General features: G+C 37.7%; 1 protein-coding gene across 1 annotated transcript in view; it reads right to left on the bottom strand.

Annotated features, from left to right (window-relative positions):
* Positions 1-3435: 3435 nt before the first annotated feature.
* Positions 3436-22451, bottom strand: part of ZC2HC1A (zinc finger C2HC-type containing 1A) — a 35728-nt gene continuing 16712 nt past the window's right edge. The window contains exons 6-9 of the mRNA XM_032181006.1: positions 21567-21663; positions 20531-20639; positions 4706-4810; positions 3436-4053 (exon numbers count right to left, since the gene is read on the bottom strand). Of these exons, the coding sequence (XP_032036897.1) occupies positions 3873-4053; positions 4706-4810; positions 20531-20639; positions 21567-21663 (492 nt within the window). The 3' untranslated portion in view covers positions 3436-3872. The remainder of the gene's footprint in view (positions 4054-4705; positions 4811-20530; positions 20640-21566; positions 21664-22451) is intronic.

Genomic DNA, 22451 nt, shown 5'->3' with positions numbered 1-22451 from the left:
CGGTTAGAAATACCTTAGATTGTTTTAGACCTGGAAACAGTATTATACATAAACTTCTGAAAGGTACATTATATAAATCCTAGGCCTTCTACTACGCTGCTTTCACCTTTGACACTAGTATATTTCCATTGCACTTGCATCACTACAGGCCCAATACTCCTACACTCCTTTCTGTTATGTAGACTGCCCTAGTAAATCATGTATTCGCAAAAGCAAAATAGGAATGCAAACACAGTCAGCCAGGACCACAGCAACAGCCTTCTTGCTTTTTTACCACTGACCTTTTTCTTTTCCTTTTTCTTTTTCTTTTTTTTTTTTATTTTTCTTCCTTATTCCCTTCCCCTCCCTATTGTTTTCTTCTTTGTTGATTGAAAGACTCTTAGCAAGCAATTTAGGAAGATATAGTGGCAAACAACAAAAGAAAGTCTGACATATGATCAGACACTGATAGTAGGTAACATTAAAATCATGTTAATAAATTTCACTTTCAGTATACAGCAAGTACATCAGTCAGCTGTTTGGGGCTTCACAATCCCCTAGTAGCATTCAGTACAGTTTTGTATTAACTCTGCTTTAGTGAAACCACTTTTTATTTGTATAACAAGAGTTCTCACAAAATACATGTGCACACACACAAACACACAACTGGAAAGACAGATGGTAAATGAAGCAATAATATCATCATAGATTTACACATTAAATCTAAGGAATTTAGGCTTTTAAGTTAAATATCTTTCAACAAGGCATCCAGAAGATGACACTAGCTAAGTTTAGACTCCTCAGTGAAGTGCATCAGGGCTATATAGTTCATCTAGGTGTTCTATCTTAACAATTATCAAAATTTTGATTCTTGAGGCATTCTGGAACACTACCCTTTCAGCATCTGTATTCATGATTTTTATTCTCATGAAAAAGCAAGGCATAAGGGCAGTGGGAGGAGGAGGGCACGATGTTTTGGACCTAGGTCTTGTTAATAAATTGAATTCAGGAATTTCTTCACAAATGTAATATACCTAAAGATTCAAAATTCGTAGTCTTTACTGTCTCCCTTACCTGTTTATATTTTCCTTAAATGCTATAATCAATTTATTTTCCATATTCAGTTCTGCAGGGCATTATTAAAACAAATCTACTGGCAAATAAATATTTAGATGGAATAACTGTGATCTATTCTGATAATGTGTGTAATGTGTGTACTGTTGTTAACAACACCTGACATTCAGTGACATAACCAATTGAAAGTAGAAATATGCCAGCTTTCTGGTAGTCTCACTATACAGTAAAAAACTGCATAGTCAATTATATTTTCATTCTCTGCTTATCTTTACCGTAGATTCTATTGCATACACATTACCAAATGTTACTATCAACAGTCATTTACACTTCAGTAGATCTTTCTGTAAAGCCAAATTAAAAGTTCAGGAAATCTTTTTAAAGTTTTTCCTTCAGTTGAGGTTAATCGCCTGTCTAGTTCTTGCCATAAATCATAGAAGCATAAAAAAATATAAATATGTCACTCAAGTAATTTCCTAAATGCTACGTTGGAAGCAAAGAGTTACACAAAGCTCAAAAGGTAGAAATTATCGTTGTTGTATGTGAATTGGTTTAAAATTAGGAAACCTAAATGGTCAATATTATTTTTCAACCATTCCATCAATTCTTGAAAACCTGTAATATATATATTTCCTTAAAACATTTCCCTTGTAGAATGCATTTTCAGTGAAGGGTGAAAAGCTTTTTTTTTCCAGCAGAAACAAACTGGAAATTCATCACGTCAGATAAAGGAAATGATTCTTTGATGAATTCACTAACCAATCAAACCTATGCTAGATTTCTATCTTTTCTGATGGACACTTACAGCTTCCAGTAATTCAGTCTGCAGACCTCCAGACCTCAATGGCCCAAGTCCAGGACAAATTTTTGAAAGCAAACTTATCTAAGCTGAAGATGCAGGATTGTAATTTTTCCAAGTACAAATATGAATGTGCCAAAAAGGATCCTAGAACCTAAATTATGCAAAATATAGACTGGCTAGGGTTTGTCAGGTCTCTTATTAACAGCCATCCATCCTATCATGCTCAGCCATCAACTTCTGTAAATTACAATAATACAAGACTACATTGAATGAAAAGATAATTTCTAGAAATAATTTTGTATAAAAAGTATAAGACAATTTCATATAATTCATATTGTATGAATTATATTATTTCTATGGAAATAGTTCTGAAATATCAATAGTTTACGGCCTGCATGATGACTACATCAAGCCTCTTAAATCTCTTATCCTCCAGGACTAGAACCTGTTTTGGAGATGCATGTCTTAAATCATGGTTTCTCCATAATAGGCCCCATTGACAGTAATCACATGTTTTGAAAATGCAAACAACATTCAAGTTGCTATAATGCAACACTGCAGCAGATTTTGCAAAAACGACAAAGAAAGTATAAAAATCAATTCAAACGGTGAGCTCAAAGTAACCATGTCTGACAAAAAGAGTGTATTGTGGGAAAGGCACAGTTAAGGTCTTTCAGATTGTTCTTCCATGCATAGCTAAAATGATGTCAGTATTTCAAAATAAAACTTCACAAAACAAATTACTACATTCAGATACAAGTTAAGTGATTCAGCTTGTGAATGGCTTTAATAGATTGTGTCATTTATTTTAAAAGAATGAAAAAAACAACTTCCAGGGCCTGACTCTTCTAACCAATGAACTGATGTGAAGTCTGCTACTAACTTTAAGAGGCTGATTTCAGAGCCCATGAATATACAGAATTGAAGAGAAAAAAGGTATCATGTGTTAACTCCAGAAATATGGACCTGCTGTTTGCACAGGGATAAGTATAAAAGCAGTTGCTACTTATATCAATTTCTACTCTTCTAATAGCATACATTTTATGGATGTCTTTTTGTATTGGATACGTCAAGAAGGTTGTTTTTAAAACAAGTTCAACACTTAGGTACAGTAACTACAGATTCTCCTTCAGGAGACAAGGGAAGAAAAAAAGAGTAGGACTTTTGGAAACCTTTAAAGACAAAAGCAAAGAGCTTTTACACATGCTAGTCACGGTGAAGAACACAGGAAGACAAAGACAACTATTTCATAACAAAAGGAACTGATGAAAATGAGGATATCATATTTCTTCTTATAAATACATAAAAATATTAACAAGTTCTAATTCAAAAACAGAATGGGGAAAGCTGCACAAATTTTGTTTTTCTTATATGTGAATGGAATTTTCAGACTTTCCTCTTTGAATAGTTAAAAAAAATCATTGGAAGTAATTGTAAAGTCCAGTTAGGATATTACTGTGAAGTAATAGTTTAAATAGTTTGAAGGGATCCTGTCTTTTTGCACTTTTAACCAGAAATTTCTAGGGAGTTATTTATGTTGTTTTCATTTAGAACATAGATAACATGTACTTAGTATTACATATGAAGGAAATGCCTCCACCAAGAAACTTTTGACACAGAAGTTTTTCATCGTTAGTTCCCTATGGGTGAGTTAACCTACATAAGTGATTTAAATAATGCCTTATCTAGTAGGATTATATAAGAAAAGTAACACTGAACCACTTCCACTACCTAAGTTAATTAACATGTTTTTATACTTTAAAATATTTCCAGCAGAGATTAAAGAATATTTCCATGAATGGCACAGTTTAAGGTACCTGCTATTTTTATATACAGTATATATATTTATATATAAATTACTACGTAACCGGAAGATTGCACTCAGAAAATTACAATTTGATGTTTCAACACGTTTGCAGCATGAAGTCTAACTGGAAGGAGTGCTCTAGCTTTCCATGCAGCAGTACATTGCAGATGCTTCCAATTTCTCTTTTTCTCTTTGCTGTTAAGTATGTGTTCACACAACCATTCTTCGAATTCCACACTCACAGCAAAACTTTGCCCATTCCACTGGATACCTTGTTCCACATTCATGGCAGAATTTAGATAACTGTACAGGTGAATTTCCTTCACTGCTTTTTGAACTTCCTCCATTGACTGAGTAGTCTCCACTGTCATACCCTATTTTACCATCAGGCCTGAAAAAAAAAAAAAAAAGATAAAAAACATCCACTGTAACTGAGTTCAGTATAACTTGATGCAAAACTATTTAAACCCTTTTAGGGAATTACTGCTATTGTTATTGTCATTTTCATGCTTACACCTTGCATTTATTTGCCCTTTACCTTGTAAGTTTACCCAGATTCCCCAAGTTTTAGGAGCACAATTAAGTGTTTGAGTCACTAGTTAGGTTAACCAGATAATCTGGAAACATAAAAATTAGCTTGTCAAAACAGGAAAGGCAAATAGCCTAAAAAAGAAATATAATTTTCCCCCTGCTCTTTAAAAGGGCATGTGCCGGACAATTTCTTTTTGTGCTGTGGATGTAGATTTCATTTAACTTCAAGTGAACCACTGGCCATTTGAATGATCATTCACCCAATTTGTCAATGACTAAGAGGTTTTTGACATTTCTAAAAGTCTTCTGTGCCCATCTTATCTGAGAGTGATATTCTATTAGATGGCAAACAAGGAAAATACATTCTCAGCATCTAAAACGGGACAGATAAAATTGACCATGAATCATCCATTAACTGCAGAGAACAGCATTTTCCCCTACTTATTCTGCAGTGAGTACTCCCCTTAAATGAAGATTCTACTACTGGCAAAAAAAAAAAAAAAAAAAGCTACCTTGAGTAACTGTCTGAATTACTTGTTTTTCTTTTGTTTGATAGAGCACCCGTACTCATGGTTCTTGCCACACTAGGAGGGGTTGTCCGTGCTTTAGTTACACCTCTAAAACAGAACAAATATCCGATTAGTTATATAAACACAAATTTACGCAAGGAAAGGCATTTTTAATTCATATACAAAAATTAATTTAACAATCCATAACAATCAATTCATTGTATGAATAATACAACTTACTTCCTAAAATACAGAAAAGCTTTGCCATGAACTTGCCTGCATTGGACTAAATATGATTCAAATCTTACACTGCCAAGCTAAATTGCACAGCCAGTCCCTTCCTGTTTCACTTTTTATCACACCAAAATACGGGTAGAACCTGCACTATTGATCATTTAGTATATTCTAAGGTCTTCTTTGACAGACTACAAGTCACTTTATAGTGTTGTCAGGGCTTTCAGAAAAATACAGGGTACCTGAATGTAATGCAAAAAAGAATTTACAAAAGATACCATATTTCCAATATTTTGTGACAAATATGAAACAAGTAACATTTTCTTAATAGCCACAGACTTGACATAGGACACATAATTCTCAGCTTGGCAGACCTTCTTTCTCCAAAGCACATGTATGGGAGGGGGAAAGGAGGGGAAGGAAGGTCTGTCCAGCTGGACATAAGGGCCTAGTTTTTTTCTAGCTTGCCACAGTGTTTCAAAGTTGGCTTCAATAGTACAACCACAGAGCTGTGAAAGCTACCTTCCTCAAGACTCATGGGTTTTATAAGTCATTACGCAATTAACAGCACGTCCTAAACATGCAGAACATTTTAGTGCTTGTTCTGGTCAGTGGTAAGAACACCAGAATCCCCTGCAAAATCTCAGAAGTACAAGGAAAAAAGATAGGAAGGGGCATTCTTTTATCATCAGTGATCAAGGACAGAATTTTTCTTCATTGCTCAAGAGAATTACCATTCACCAGGATTTATTCTTGTTTGGCAAGGCATCGGAATGACTATGACATCTTGTGCCTGACCACCAAGTTTTTCTGTTCACATTCTTGAACACTGATGCATAAATGAAATTTAAGTTGGGACAATCTCATGGACATTACGAAATATTAGAACAAGATCTCACAAAAAGTTAGTCACCAAGAGCCCAATCAGCAACAAAAACCCCAATAGTGATTTTTTCCAGATGAACCTAACTGCTCCTTTCAAAACTATAAACAGCTTACTCTTGGCTTGCTTTTCAAAATATACAGAAAATTATTCAGTTCCAATAACTTCAAATACAGCAATGATACAACTGACGGTCAGTGTCATAACTCCTGAATTTGAGACGATTCATTTCAAAAAGCCCATTTTCCTTCATGTTGTGAATATAAGTTAAGGATGATTTTTCAGTTCCTTCCACTAAGAACCAGTCACTTAAACACTTCAGTGGAAAAGTGATCAAATGATTAAGAATAAAAACGGAAACCGGGAACTAAATTTAAGAGTAAATCAAGTGAAAATTATATTTAGAAAACGTGTTCAAGTTTAACAAGAATGGCTTTTACTTTCAACGGGTAAAGTGGAACTACCAAAAATTCTGTCTCACTGGGCAGAACACCAACTTTCTCCTTCAGTTCTCTTTTGAGCCCTCTTACCTGGCAAAGAGATTCTAAAGATGTTTTTATTTAAAACATTGTGTAGACTGAAAAGCACTACATAGGTTTTAATTCTGATATAACATTAAAAGTCATGCCAGTTTTTCAGAAGCTACAGAATTACAGGATAAAAGTTCTAAGTGTTAAAGTTCTAAGTTCTAAATCATAAGTTACATTATGATGTTACAAGGACACACAACAGTACAGACACTAAAAAAACTATCATGCATTATTTCCTCCATCTCATTTTAGATTGGAGGCAGACCGTGCTTTAAATACTGGTAAAATTCATTAAAGCTCAATAGTGCAGAAAAATATACTGGACTTTTACTTTATTTGTTATGGAAGCTAGAAAAATGTATAAAAATGTATAAAAAGTTAACTGCAGACACAGAAATAGTAGATCTCATGGCTCAGTGATGATCAAACAATGTGGACCAGAATTACGTCCCAATTCCTGTTTAGACAATTCCAAATAATTTAAACCAAACTTTTCTAACCTATTAATGAATCAGTTTTCTCCAGATTTCCGAATTTGGAACCAACACACTACTTTTTCAAAACTGAGAGCATTAATATCTTAAATTGAAATCTGTTCAGGATACATCTTGAATCAATCATTTCCTACATAATGCAAGGAAAACTTAAAAAAAAAAAAAAAAAAGTCCTAGATATTTGAAAGAAATTGACGTGAAAAATAGTCCACTTCTCTTTCCTGTATTTCAGCTGTTCACTTCTTTAAAATATGTATAATAATATACCCTTACTCTACTAGGGTCTCTAAAAAAAGTCAACTGATACTTTAATAATATATGTATATTAAAGAAGTTTCCCCAAAATCAATGTCTTAAGAATATGATTTGAATGTATAATATGACACATAGGTTACCAGTGAAACCAGGAAAAAGTAAAAAAACACAAACAAACAAAAACCACATTGAAAGTGCACTGTTTATCCTGTCTGTTGAGCAAGGTAGTTACATGAAAAGTTAGAACTTTACTAAGGTTTAACAGGGCATCCTAACTCCTAAATACTTAAAAATAGGTTTGCTTATACACAGATACATTTTTCTTTCTAAAAATGCAGGGGAAAAAAAAAAAAAAAAAAAAAAAGACCTATTTTCAGACTGCAATAGAAGCTTAATATTAGTATTATAGTTAACTGCAATGATTTTTGCTATTTCAACAAGTAAATCAATAGCAGAAAGCTGCCACTGTCTACAACTTTATGCATCCCAGATCTGGACTCTAGAATTAGCATCAGGTTTATTGTGTATTTTATTATAAATCTTGAAACTGGATCCATAATTTGCAATCTGATCTATGGAGACAGATGTCTTCCAACATTGCCTGACATTCTTGATTATCTCCGTTTCTGCCACTATAGCTTGGTCTCCCAGTCTGTCCAACTTCTGCTATTTCTATCCATTTGTCCAGTAGGTTTAAATACAAAACTACATACATAATTATGTATTCTATATACTATATAATGTATTATATATATGTGTGTATAGTTGTATACATATGTAATTATATATAACATACATGTATATATACACCTGTTCAAAGTTGTATAATGAGAAATAGTGATGGAGCCTGACAGCAGGTGAAGCTGTCACAGTGCTATCTTTAATCCTTAAAGGTCTGACATACCTTTACAGACATTTATTATCCTGTCACAATTTCAGAAGAATTAAGACCGAAGGTGACGTCTCTTCCTAAGCAACTTATGTTATACATCTAGTTGAATTGCTACTGCATGCAAAATTGAAAGCTTAAACAAATTTGTATGAGAAGCTTACCTTTGCCATTCACACACTTGCAATTTGGTTGTATTTGCAATGAAATATCAACATATCAAGTTTGCTTCTTAGACAAGGCATTTTCAGATATTCTTGATAGCTATCACCATCACTCACAACTGCTGATACTTCAGTGCAAAATCCTAAGTATGTCTCCAATGACTAACGACATGCATACCAAAGTCCAAGAACCTCTACTATAAACTGTCACCATCTGCATGGCTATGCTGAATTTAACAATGGCTAGTAGCCATTCGCATTTGTCCAGTGCTGTCGGCACGTAATATGCTGAACAACCTCCTTCAAGGAAGACATGTTCAATCCACAATTCCAGTGGTCTTTGAATAAGTACAACATAAACAGTGAGGATGTGAATAGCAGATTAAAGGCATATACTCCTAAAGAAATTCTGTCAAGAAGAAAAGTCAAGTACCTGCTCTACAGACAAGGGATACTTGTAAGCACGTTTAGGAACTCACCAACCAGAATTTTCAACATCTTAGTAACGAATTGTAATACGAAAAATTGACCTATTTTTGAGGGTACACAGACAGCATTCATGACTAACCAACTATAAAAAGGAACACACACACACAAAAACTCTCTCTAAAAAGCTACCCATTCTCCTTTATTCCTTTTGCTTAAAATAGGAATCCAAGTTCAAACATTCTTGCCTTAAACCACTGTATTCCAAATATGGGCTATATAATTGGAATTTATAGAATTTATTTTAGTAATTATTCCTAATTACACTTCTGCAGTATATTTTGAGGTATTATTTATGAAGAATCAGCCCATTTGAATTTGGCACCTTCCAAATTACATGGAAGTGTTAACTACAATACAACTATTTCCTTTTTAAAAGACTGGAACACCTTTTCTTTCAAAGCAGCTTTGATTTTAATCTTCCATCATAAAGTCCGTCTTGCTTACATTCTTGGACCATCATAGCTACCTTACAAAAGGAGGGGTAGTAAATATTTGACTTTAAAAGCACAATAAATTCCCTTCGTCATAAAACACTTGCCTGTAAGGCAAATATTTGTACCTTTATCAGTTGTTCTACAGGCTTAAATGTTTACTTCAGCTCTGCATCATATAACTTCATTTTCATCTCAGGTTTACAGGCTATATTACTCTTAGTCTAGAATCAGTGACAGAAGAAATCAAATCTGAAAAAGGGGTTTTCATCATCTTTCCATTCCTACAATGAAGCAGTTTACCTAAGAGATACTTATACTAATTATATTCCCACAACATCTATACTGAAGACATACTGGGCAGCAGGTATCTTTCAAGGTCACACTTTTGCTATTCAAATGGCTTTGAGGAATGTTTCTGTAAAGCATAAACCAAGCAGATTTGTAATACCACTTTATAGGCAGTAACTTATTTGGTCTTTTGATGGTACTGTTTGCTTTTTCATCAATGTCATAAAACCTTTGCATATCTATATACTGAGAGGGGATCTCATCAATGTGTATAAATACCTGAGGTGTGGGAGACAGAGGGATTTGGCCAACTTCTTTTCAGTGGTTTGTGGGGACAGGACAACGGGCAATGGCCACAAAATGGAGCACCAACAGGTGAAAGAACTTCTTCATGGTGAGGGTGACGGAGCACTAGAACAGGCTGCCCAGGGAGGCTGTGGAGTCTCCTTCTCTGGAGATATTCAAGGCCCGTCTGTAAGCCTACCTGGGCAGCCTGCTCTAAGGAACCTGCTTTGGCAGGGGGGTTGGACCCAATAATCTTTTGAGGTCTCTTCCAACCCCTACAGTTCTGTGATTCTGTGATCTCTTCCAGTTTGCAGTGGTTGGCCTAACTTGTCCATCTTTCTATTAAAATAAATGAAGGGGTACTCATAACTTACATAGCAGTCTGGCAATCTCCTTATCACCAAAACAAACAAACAAAAAAAAAGTACTTACATATTTGTATTTCCAGAGAATTCCTATTTACTAAAAAAGACATTTACCCGGTACAAATCAGACTTTAATAATCGAGCAAGCAAATGGGGTGCGTGTGTGTTCTTACATTAAAAAGAAGAATATTTCATAGACTTATAATTGTATTAGGTCTCCAAAATATATATTAAAAAGCAAATAAAAAAAATGTTGCTAGTTTTCCTTACAGTCTGCACAGCACTCTCACATTTAGGCTTTTTTGTTTTAAGAATACCTTTTCTAATGTCAAATTCATCACACCGAGAAAAGGAGGCTCATATTTACAACATATACCAACTTTATTAAGATGGCAGTGTTGCGTTAAGGGGTGTAGCCGATCAACTGTTATGGGCCTGCTAGGATTCAGGGTACTGAACTATCACAATCACAGAATTCACCAATAACACATTAACTGTTAGGGGGCTGGTTGGATTCAGAGCAGTGAACTATCACAGTCACGGATTCACCAATAACGTATAACCACCCTTACTCTAGTCTCGTTTAATGAGAGCTATCACTGCCAGGAACAATGCAATCAAGTATGATTTATTACAGCAACAGGTACACAGGTTCTTTGGATTGCTGGCAATAGTGACTGTCTGCAAAAGCAAGCTAGTATGCATGAAATACACAGGTGACACAGGTGTTACAGGTGAGACAGGTGTTACGGGTGTTACGGGTGTCACAGGTGCGCAGCCCAGAAATTAACACGTTAAGAGGATTAAAGACTCTAGAAAGATTGATAACCAAGTGTTCAAATCTCACCCAAAGGCGTCCCAATGAGGGGGAAGAGAGGCTCAGCCTGGGACTGGTCCCAGGAGTCAGGAGGTTCTAAGGATGTTGTATTCCCTCGGGATGGTATCTCCCCTGACCATGGTATCAACCCTAACATCCCCCCTCTCTTAGGCCAAGTTATATTATTTTCTATCTTTTAGGTGGAGCTTGAGTGACTCTAGTCAAGCATATCTTAGTTATGATTAGTAATGATTGATCATTAGTTATGATTAGTTATAATTAGTAATGATTAATCATTAGTTATGATTGGTAAAAAGTTCTCCTGTCTCCGTTTAAAGTAATAGGCTCTGAGAAATTCAGAGCGCATGCTCAGCGAGGGGTGGTCGCACCTTGGAGGTGGGTAGCTTTTGGGATGGAGGTGTGTTTTGGTATTATAATGATATTATAATGAGCAAAAGTACACCAGCGTACAGCATTTGTCAAAACATGACAGGTCCTTGGCTCAGAGTAGCAAAAAGTGCAGCTTATCAGTTTCGGTGTGCACAAGAACAACCGAGTCCCCACCTGGTCACAGAGCCTAGCCGTGGTGTCTCCACTCTACTCGATGCTCCGTACTGTTCCTTAGAGCCAGCACACCAGGTTTCCCCAGCGCGATAGCATCTAAGGTTGGAAGCCTAAGGAACACTCACGTAATGCAGCTACACCCTACCCTGAAAGCCTCTTCAATGCTGTACAGTTTCTTTAAAATGTGAATGTTAGTTTTATTTTCCTAGTTACTTCAGGTAATTGGACCACAGGCAGAAAGTAAAAGATGTAAGTACAAGTCTTGTGGACTTTAGGGTTAACAAGAAGAAATATATATTTTATATATATATATATATTTTTTTTTTTTTTTTTGTAAAGGCTTAATGTTGTGCCAAAGGAGACTAATATGCCTTCCATTCTCTTTTATAGAGGTTAAAAAAAAAAGACTAGAGAAAACCTGAAAGAAAAACAATTGTTTTAATTATCAAAACACCCACTCACAATAGACAAACAAACAAACCAAAAAAAAAAAAAAGACAACATTATCCCTCCCTCCCACACGTGATCATAAGAAAAACTGTATCTCTTGAGAAATCACAGCTTATATGAGGAAGATCAGGACTTCATGTGAAATTTTGCATTATTATGTCAATACAGTAAACTTGCAAAAATTAAATTATATCTTCACTCCCATCTTGGTAATGTAATAAAATGTTTCTTCTTATTGCCAAAAAATAGTATATAAACCCCAAATGAAACATGATGAAACAATCTGAGCATTTTTATTGATCTTTCTGAAATCAGAGAACTATAAACAAACAAACCAAAGTTGATGGAAATGTCTAGGCAGCTGAAGATTAGCTTTTCTACAAGTTTTCTACCACTCAAGGGAAGTTATAAGGAAAACAAATGAACAAAAACAATAATGAAAAAGCTATACTTTTATACCAAGAGAAATAACTTTCTAAACTTACTGTGGAGTTCTCTGACTCTTGTTATATAACCTTAATAAACTGTAATGCCAGGAAAATTATTAAACAGCTAATTACTGTCAAGGAAGCTCACTATTTTTGATATAGCTTTTAATATCTAAAAAAAAAAAAAAAAGGAGCTTGTGTACCTCCAACATTTATATCATACAACTTCTCATGTTGCTTCTGCAATAACATCATATTAAAAGTCACTGAACCTATAAATTTTGCAAGGTAATTTGGGTTTTGGAAATTTCTTGGGAACCTTGCAATTCATATTACATCTGTAAAGAATCAAAGGAAACCTCCTCATAAGGAACAAAATTCAACAACACTAAATGATATTCCTTCATTATGAAACCAGAAGGGAACACCGAGATTTCAGTCTGACAATTTAGCCCCCAGACAATGTGGGACATCAGATAAATTCCCCTACTGTTCCTCTTCCCACTGCTCCTCCCAAACAGATGTTCTTGTTCAAACCAACTAACTCCGGAAATGCTTAATCAATTCCTGTTTGACCAAATACATATTTCCCAAGGATTGAGAAGCAGAACCAAGATTTTTGACACTGCATGACACTTACTCCTACTTGTCATGATTTTCTTAGTTGTTTCTGAACTTTAAATGATTAACGTTATGTGGAAACTCTGGGCACCCTCAGTGCAGAATACTGTAGACAGTAACCTAGCAGCAGTCACGACTGCCAAAAGGAGGAACTGTAGTATCCCTTCCACACTTAAAGACACACACAGAAAAAAAAAAAAAAGAAAAAAAAAAAAAAGAGAATCTCCTGAAATGCAAATACCACTATAACATTTATTTACCTTTATTTCACTAAACAAAGCTGTGTAAGTTATAGTCTTATTGAAAGGAAGTGAACTACTCTAAAGATATGTTGTTTTTAAAGGCTGTACATGCTGTATGCAAACATAAGTGGAATTTAAAATGTATTGGCACTGGTTAGGTGAGCAGTTCACATTGCACTTCAGCTGTACTGGGTATGCCACTGACAGACATGACTCTCAGTCATGGGAGTGGGCTTAACATCAAATAGTAAAATTCATCTGAAAAAATAAAATAAGTCATTTCTAAGGGTACACTTGCCATACTGAAAAAAAGTAACAATTTTCCAAGCCACAATAAAAGAAATATTACTGTTCACATATGAAATGTACAGAGATGAGAAATTAATCTGTATGTGCAAAAGATCTCTGGCTGGCCACAAAGAGTGTGTTTTTGCTATGGAAAACATGGGCGGGGGGGTGGAGTCTGTCTGCTTAGCCTTAGGAAAAATTGGGTAGGCTCGTCCTATCCCCCTGAAGTTCAGATTATTTCTGACAGTTCACAAGAACTGCCCTAGCCCTTAAAAAATGCAATACATGCTGCTAAATTCTGTGCTCTTATAAAATATGCATCTAACTTTGGATTTTAACATCACTCACTGTCAGAATATAAGCCCAGCAATTTACATAGAATTACCTTTTCTTTTCCCTATTCTTCAACATGAAAAAGATGAAATCCTGTATTCACTCAAGTGAATGGAGGTTTTCCTACTGATTGCAATAGAGACCCATTACTCTTGCGCTCTCACTTGCCTCTCCAGGACTCAAAAATGACACAGTGTGACCCTTATGCCACACTTCCATTCATATTTATTAACCAGACATGTTACCCTGTTCAGGCAGAAAAAGAAAACTCTTCACAGCTGAGCTCAGCTGACCCATCCCGACCTACATGTACCAACTCAGTCTCACTAATGCTAACCTAGCTTATGCTGATGATGTTGTAGTGTAGTCCTTCCTTTACTAGGGGAGAAAAAGAAGAGAAATAGTATTTAAAAAAGGAAGTTTATATAATCTGGTTGCATTTCTGTTCCTATAAAATAAAAAATAGTAGTGTAATATTGGAGTTGAATTTCATATTAAAACAAACTACAGAATTTTTCCTTTATAAAGCTAAACACTTGAAAGACCCAGTTTGTTTTAGCCTTTACCTTTAACAGAAGTGCATCAATAGCTTTAGATGCCCGTCACAAGTTTCAGACAGCAGTTCAAGACTGCCACCTAAAGAGCAAGAGGAAAACTGCATGCCTGTGTATTTTAATCACATGTGGTCGGTTGTTACATTAGCCAGCAAAGTTGTTTCTTGTCTCTTCACATATTCATCACAATGAATTGGTGCCACGATTCTACAGAAAGGAGCAGTGTTTGATTAAACTGCCCACCTTACTAATATCGATCTAATTCATCCTTGACATTGCACGTTATAATTGTAATTCTATAAGCTTTACTACCTCTGTGTCAAATTTGGAATTACAACAATCTAAGCAAAAAATTGAAGATTTCACTTCATACATAAAACCCCACAAAATCAGGGAGTGAATATACTTCAGGAGCTCATTTCTTATACCTAAGACTAGAATTCAACCAAGTCAACACAAGTATGTAGGAATATTGAATATTAAAAACAAACAAACAAACAAAACAAAACAAGTAAAACAAAACTAACAAAAAAGCATTGTCTCTCAACATTCTGAACATCCGAAAAACTGCACTTACAACGGGATATTTGAAACACCACGCTCAGTCACTCAGATCATTAGCAGCTCATAAGGAAGAGCTATTTTCATTCTGACTTTAGGATACTGACTGTTAGTCTCTCAGCCCCTACTCTGATGGAATTTTATCAGAGTATAAACGCTGTAAGTATAAACGCTGGAGGTATTTCAGTAGAACCCTAAACATTTCAAACCTCCCTTTCTCTCCCAATACTGAGGGTGAGAGGATTAAGGCCAAAATTGTCACTAGCAACCAAACTGAGACACCTAACTTTTCCATGCTGTTGGTACTCCTACATCTCTTTGCTTCAACAGAACTCATGACAAATTTATTCTCAGAAGTGAATACAGCATAGCCAAAAGAAAGGGAAAGAATCATAAGGTCTCAGAATGCTTAGGAAAGGGACACATTAAATTGCCTTCTATCGATGAGAAGGCCAGTTAGTATAATGACCAAGAAATCACATGGACTGCTTAGCAAAGACAAAAAGATGAGAAGTTTTTTGTTGTTGTTGTTGTTTTGTTTTGTTTTGTTTTTAAGAACAGGGAAGTGAGAAGGACTGCAGGCAGAACACATTAATTGCATTTATACTTGTACTGGGTCTGACTGAGACGTGGAGGTAACTTTCCCTGCAGCAGCCCATACAGTGCTGTGCTCTGCATGTGTAGCTAGAGCAGCACTGGTATCACACCAGTGTTGTGTCTGCTGCTGAACAATGGCACAGCATCAGGACTCCCTCCAAGCCCCAAGAGCCAGCAGGCTGGGAGTGGGCAAGAGGTGGGGAGGGAGCAGCTGACCTAAACCAACCAAAGGGATATTCCATGCCATATGGTGTCACACACTCAGCAATAAAAGGTGGGAAAAGGGAAGGAGAGAGGGGGCTCTTGTTATGAAGACATCTGTCCTCCCAGACAACCGCTACACGTATTGAAGCCCTGCTTCCTAGGACATGGCCGAACATCACTCGTTGATGGGAAGTAGAAAATAATTTCTCTCTGTGTACTTCTGTGCAGCCTTTGCTTGTGTTCTTTTTTGTTTGTTTGTTTGTTTGTCCCCTCTTCCTTTTCCCTTTAATTAAATTATCCTTATCTCAGCATACGAGCTTTTTTTTTCTTTCCAGCATACTTTCATCTCCGCCTCTTCTGAGGAGGAGGTAGGATAAGGGTGGTTGTGGTGGAGCTCAGCTGCCCAGCAAAGTAAAACCACCACAGTCTTCCACCACAGTCTTTTTTGGCACCCAACGTGGGGCTTGAGGAATTTGAGATAAGGATGATAGTTCAGAGAACTAATGGGAAAAACATGGACTGGATGTTGTTGATGAATGTAATAGTTGTGAAGAATTTAAGAAAGTAATACTTGTGAAGAATGTGTTGTAGTAATGTGGTGAATGGACAAGGGGTAGAGTTAGTGTAAATTGTCAAATTTGTGATGGTAATATGTCTCTTACAGTGTGGGGAATTTTTTCTTTTTGATGCAAATGAACTTTGTGAAGACTCTGATGATTATGATTATTCTTAAATACACTTTTCACAGAGATGAGCTGTGGGTTTACGTGGCAAGGTTTTGGTAGTGGGGTGGCTGCAGGGGTGGCCTCTGTGAAGTTGCCCTATGTTAGATAAGGGCCAGTTTCAGCTGGCTCTAAAGGGACCCACTGCTGGCCAGAGCCAAGCCAATAGGCAATACTGGTTGTGCCTTTATAAGAGCAGATTTAAGAAATGGGGAAAAAAAACTGCTGGACAACAGCAGCTGGGAGAGTGAGGACTGAGAAGCAGCCCTGCAGACCCCAAGGTCAGTGCAGCAGGAGGGCAGGAGGTGCCCCAGGCACACAGCAGCAGTTCCCCTGTGGCCTGTGGAGATGCCCCTGGTGGAGCAGGCTGTCCCCCTGCAGCCCATGGGTCCCACATGGAGCAGATCTCCACACTGCAGCCCATGGAGCAGGTGGATGTGGCCTGGAGGAGGCTGCGGCCCATGGAGAGCCCCCGCAGGCGCAGGCCCCGGGAAAGAGCTGCAGCCCGTGGAGAGGAGCCCACGCAGGAGCAGGGGTTCTGTGAGGAGCTGCTGCCCACGGGGAACCTGTGCTGGAGCAGTTTGCTCCTGGGCGATGGACCCCATGGGACGGAGCCATGTGGGAGCAGTGCTTGAAGAGCTGCTGCCTGTGGGCAGTCCCCGCAGGCTCAGTTTGGGAAGGACGGCATCCCTAGGAGGGACCCCACATGGAGCAGGGGCAGAGAATGACCGTGAAGGAGCAGTGCAGACAAAGCATTAGGGACTGACCACAGCCACCATTCCCCTGCACTGCTTGGAGGGAGGAGGTGGAAGAGGGTGGATGAGAGGAAAATGTTTTTAGTTTCTGTTTGTTTGTTCTTGTTTCTCACTGCTCTAGCTTGTTAGTAATGGGTAATAAATGTCTTTCATCTCCCTATGTTGAGTCTGTTGTGCCTGTTACAATACTTGTTGTGTGATCTCCCCATCCTTGTCTCAACTGTCAAGCCCTTTTTGTGTCTTTTCTCCCCCTTCCCTGTGAGGAGGGGGAGTGAGAGAGCGGTTATGGTGGAGCTCAGCTACCCAGCTGAGTAAAACTACCATACTCCCTCACAACGATCTGAATCACTTCTACCCAATTTTACTGTTCTGAAGGGAAGATACAGGAAAAGACAGCAGCAAGAAGAGAAAAGCAAAAGTTTGATGCAAGGCAAAGAAAACCAAAGGTCTCACAATACAGGACAAAATAAAAACCCTTTTCCTTTCCCAGTTCCAGCTCCAATGTGTTTCTTCATCTAACACTAAGAATAACATTCCTCTTTGATTTCCAAGGCTTTCATCCTGACCTCTCAGTGTCTCCCCTTCATTTTCCACAGTTCTGATGTTCATGAAATGTCAATTTAATCTGCACCATGCCCTGTCCCCTCTGCTAAGACTGCTGTTCCGAACTCTTTCCACAATCAGGAAGGCCACCTTGCATAAGCTTGCTGTAAGGGTATGAAAGTGTTTGAAAGGGTATGTAAGTGTTTGCTCCTTTATGAGTATCTAGTCAAGGAGCTTTTCCAATGCAACAAGGGATAATAAGAAAGGGAGGCAGTGATAGGAATCAAGTCTGGTGAGTCACATTAACGTAGTAGAGCAGGTGAGAATGTAGGAATGTTTATTCCAGCAGGGTTATCTGATTAAGGACTTCTAAGTTGGTAGACAATCACAAGAAACAAACTTCTCAGTCAAACTATTTGGTGGGCTAACAAGCTACAGGCACCACTTGCAGGAAGGATGAACGTTGTAGCTGGTAAGAATCACAGGGCCCCAGACTGGAATGATGCAGGAAACTACAGAGCTCTGCAAAGGCATAAGGGATGTAGAAGGAGAAGAGCAAACAGGTAGAACAAAAGGGGAATACATAGGAAAGAGTATAAAAGGGCTGGCTGGCTGGCTGCATGTAAAACAGGGTCAATCACACTTGTCTGGCCAAGCCCTACAACTGAATCATTAAATCTTTTCTTAACTCTGTATTCATACTATTTTTCCTGTGTGTGTGCTGCAAGGCAGGCCTGGGATCTGGGCAGGGATATTGGGTGTACAGAGGGGCCAAGCTGGTACTCAAAGGATCAATGAATGTGTGTGTTTTGAACCTTGACAGTGCTTCATGTGTGCCTGTACTAGTAAACTCCCTTCACTACCAGCCAGAGAGGAGGAAGGGATCTTGGCTGCCTACATCTGTTTTACGTGAGTCTCGCTGAAGGCAACCCTCGGCTAGGCAGCCTGTGTGAGCAGCTTGTCAACGTCCCATCTCTGTGTGTGCCTGGGATACAAGCTCAGCTTTACTGCGGGTTGAACCTGAAACATGGAAAGCTGCAGCTATACTCCAACCCAGCAGGGCAGAGATCTCAGGCCCACAGGTGACAGGAGAAGCAGTCCTGGGCCAGAGCAGCTGGAGGAGGCAGCCGCTGCCTTTGCTCTTTACCTCACTTAATGTTTGCCTTTTAGTAAAACCGTATCTCATGGTTAGGACACTTTACTCTAGCTTATTGGGACACTGGAGAAAAAACCTCAGAGACATTCACTCCCTCAGGCCTGCACCTCAACCACACAGTTTGAGTGGGCAGAGCAAGGAAGCACAGAACTGCATCCTCATGCTACATGGTGTTCGGATTGAAGGATAAGAGCTGTAATTTGCACTTGTGCATAACTCTTAAGACTTGAGAGTGATAAATGAAAAATCACAAATTTTATGCAATAACTAAAGCTGTTCATCCCCATGAGTTATTTCAGAATGTCTTTTCTTCTTCACAAACTTAAGCTGCTGTTTTTCTCCATCTTATACAGAGTTCATCCAAATTGATACTCATACTTTATAGGAAGAAGTCATCTACAATCACCAATGATATAACTGCAATCAGTTTCTTGTTTTATTTTTGTTTTCTCTCACTGCTTCTTGGGGATCCTCAATGCTCTTCAAGCTTCCTGAAGCCAAGAAAACTTTACAGAATATCCTTGCAGGGTTTCCAGTATCACTAGCAAATGAAGAGAGGTGATCCTTCCACTCTACTCAGCATCGGTGAGGCCGTACCTGTAGTACTGTTCCCACCCAGTACAAGAGAGACCTATACATAATGCAACGAGTCCAGCAGAGGGCTACCAAGATCATCAAGGGACTTGAGCAATTTCCTTTGAGGAGAGGCTGAGAACTGGGACTGCTCAGCCTGCAGAGGAGGCTCAGGGAGGATTCTCAATGCCTATAAATACCTGAAAAGAAGTGCAAAGAAGACAGAACCAGTCTCTTTTCCGTAGTGTCTAGAGCCAGGACAAGAAGAAATGGGCATAAACTGGAACACGGGAGGTTCCATCAGGTTATCGGGAAGCATGTCTTTACCATGCAAGTGATAGAGCCCTGGCATAGGCTGCCCAGAGAGGTTGTGGAGTCTCCTTCCTTGCAGATCTTCAACAGCTGCCTGGTCATCGTCCTGGGCAGCCTGCTCTGGGTGCTCCTGCTTGGGCATAGGAATTGGACCAGAAAGCCTCCAGAGGCCTTAAACACATTACCCATAATGACCAGTCTTAAATCCGCAATTTTAGGGAATTCTAGTAATGTACATCTACCATTTTGTGTTGCTGTCATAGAGCACAGGATTCTATTGCGTTACTTCTGCTCATTCATTGGTTGCCTCATGTATTTTAAGGAGCAAGCAGGAGCGAAGATGTGCATCCTTTTGTGTTAAGAGGAAAGATCCTGTCACAATTGGCTTGTGGTCCATGGCAGAGACCTCTTATTTTATTTTCATGAAATGAGAGAAGTAGTAACTTGGTAGTATGCCTGGTAGTTTTCTCCTTTTCTCTTTAAGTCCTTCCACTTTTAGAAAGAAAAAAAAAAAAAAGACTCCAACCATTTTTGTCTGTTCTATAACTTGCTATTTTTCATATCTAGTTTTATCACTTTACCTCCTTTCCTGTTATTTTAACATTACAAAATGCATCTTTGCTTTCTCCAATATTCCTTAATTATTAATTGCATTTATAAATAAAGGATGAATTCAAACCACTGCACTTTTGAAGCTTGCAGGAAACAGAAAGAACACATAACCCACAGACACTTCTAAAACTAGCACAACATAAGTATAAAATAAGCTATAAAAGACAACGTTAAGTAGGAACTTACCCTGCTTGTGGGTTCACCATTCCCAGTGAGTTTTTATGCGCTGGTGATAATGTCTGAATTTTGCTCCCACTGGACCCAGACGAAGACAGTGCTTTACCTGAAGAGGCACCTTACAGTTTAAAGTAATAAGGGAAATATAAGAAAGCATAAGATTCTGTTATTGGAATGATACATTTAACAATATATTTATTGTAAAATTCAAAACAAGAGTTTTAGACATATTATACATTATACACATATAATACATACTTCTTGTATTAAAAAGTAACAAAATACTAGCACAAAACAAGTATGTTTCCAAAAGTGTATAGCAAATATGTAATTGGGAAAAAATATTCTAATAATTGAATCTGTTTCTTCAGAAAGAAAAAGGAAAGAAGTCTAGAATAAGTAAATGTACATACTGAACCTTATTGTATCATAAAAAAGAATAAATCTGCAAAATATTTTTATAAATTTATGATTACATTCAGCGTACAAATTTAGTAGAGAATACAGCAATAGAAAAAATCTGATGTAAAAAGACCAGAAGTAGATACAATCATGCATTACTTCACAGAATGATTTTGCAGGTGAGCCCTACATGCTTAATAGTCTTGTTGGATAGGGGCCAATCTGTGGCCATTCCATTTGTTTACTTATTTTGCAAACAAATGCTTACAGTTCAACAATAAATTTGGATGGGGCTTTGGCCAACCTGGTCTAGTGGGAAGTGTCCCTGCCCATGGCAGGGGAGTTGGAACTAGATGATGTTTAAGGTCCCTTCCAACCCAAAGCATTCTGTGATAGACATCACATACGTAGTTAAAAAAACAGGTTACGAAAAACATTGATATAAAAATGCTATCTTGAAAGACAGAAGCCATCTTATCCTGTCATGAAACACTAAGCTCCTCCTGTGAAATTTTTACTCCTTCATTTTAAATCACTGGGCAACACTGTAGAAATCCTTCCAGCTATTATACAATTTTCAAAACATAGTTTGATAACTAGTATTTAGAAAATAAATGCAAAATTGCTAACATTAATTTCTTACCTACAACTGTTTTGCTAACACCACTTGGCTGTGGTAAGCGTGATGATGATGGTGTTGATCCTGCAGAAGGCGCCTTCTTAACTGCAGCAGGCTTGTACTGTAACAAAATACAGCCTAGAAATTTAAGCAATTAAATCAAACTATCTATGTAACATGATAGGTAGTTATCTCAGGCATGCTGAGAAAACAAACTATGATTACTTAGTAACTAACTTGTTTCTGGTACAGGGGTCACACAGTTTCTGCTGGTCTGGTTTATTATAAAGAAATTATACTAGTAGGAAAGATTGTCCAACTTACTGGTTTTGTTTTGTTTTTCATTTAACTGCATGTTTTGTGGTTTTTTTTTTCCCCACTTTTCTACTGCTTTTACTTTTTTCCATACATATCTCACAAGCTTAACATTACCACCTCATAACCTGGTAATTTTAAAAAGAACATTCAAGGGCAAAATCATTTTTGCTTGCTCTCACATGTGCTTTCAGCCAGTCCAACATACTTCAGAATAAAGTGCAAGAATCACCAGACTAACTGCTTTTGTCTGTTTACTCTTCAAAGCTTCCAGAAAAAGTTTCGCCACCAACTAAAGACACACACACTTTAATCCTTCATTTGTTTTAATCACAACTTAACTATTGCAATTCTTACCCTGATTTGCTTGAATTCTCTAAACCTCTATTTAGACAAAAATATAATAATTCTGTACCTTTATTTGTTTAGTTTGGAGAAGAGAAGGCTCAGGAGAGACCTTATTGCTCTCTACAAACTACCTGAAGTGTGGGGAGCTGGGGGTTGGCCTCTTTGCACAGGTAACTAGGGATAGGACTAGAGGGAATGGTCTCATGGTCTCAAGTCGTGCCAGGGGAGGTTCAGGTTGGAAACGAG

The sequence above is a fragment of the Aythya fuligula genome, chromosome 2 (genome assembly GCF_009819795.1).
Source record: "Aythya fuligula isolate bAytFul2 chromosome 2, bAytFul2.pri, whole genome shotgun sequence".
Lineage (NCBI taxonomy): Eukaryota > Metazoa > Chordata > Aves > Anseriformes > Anatidae > Aythya > Aythya fuligula.
Note: the sequence above shows the minus strand (reverse complement) of the source record. Positions and strands in the feature narration are given on the sequence as shown.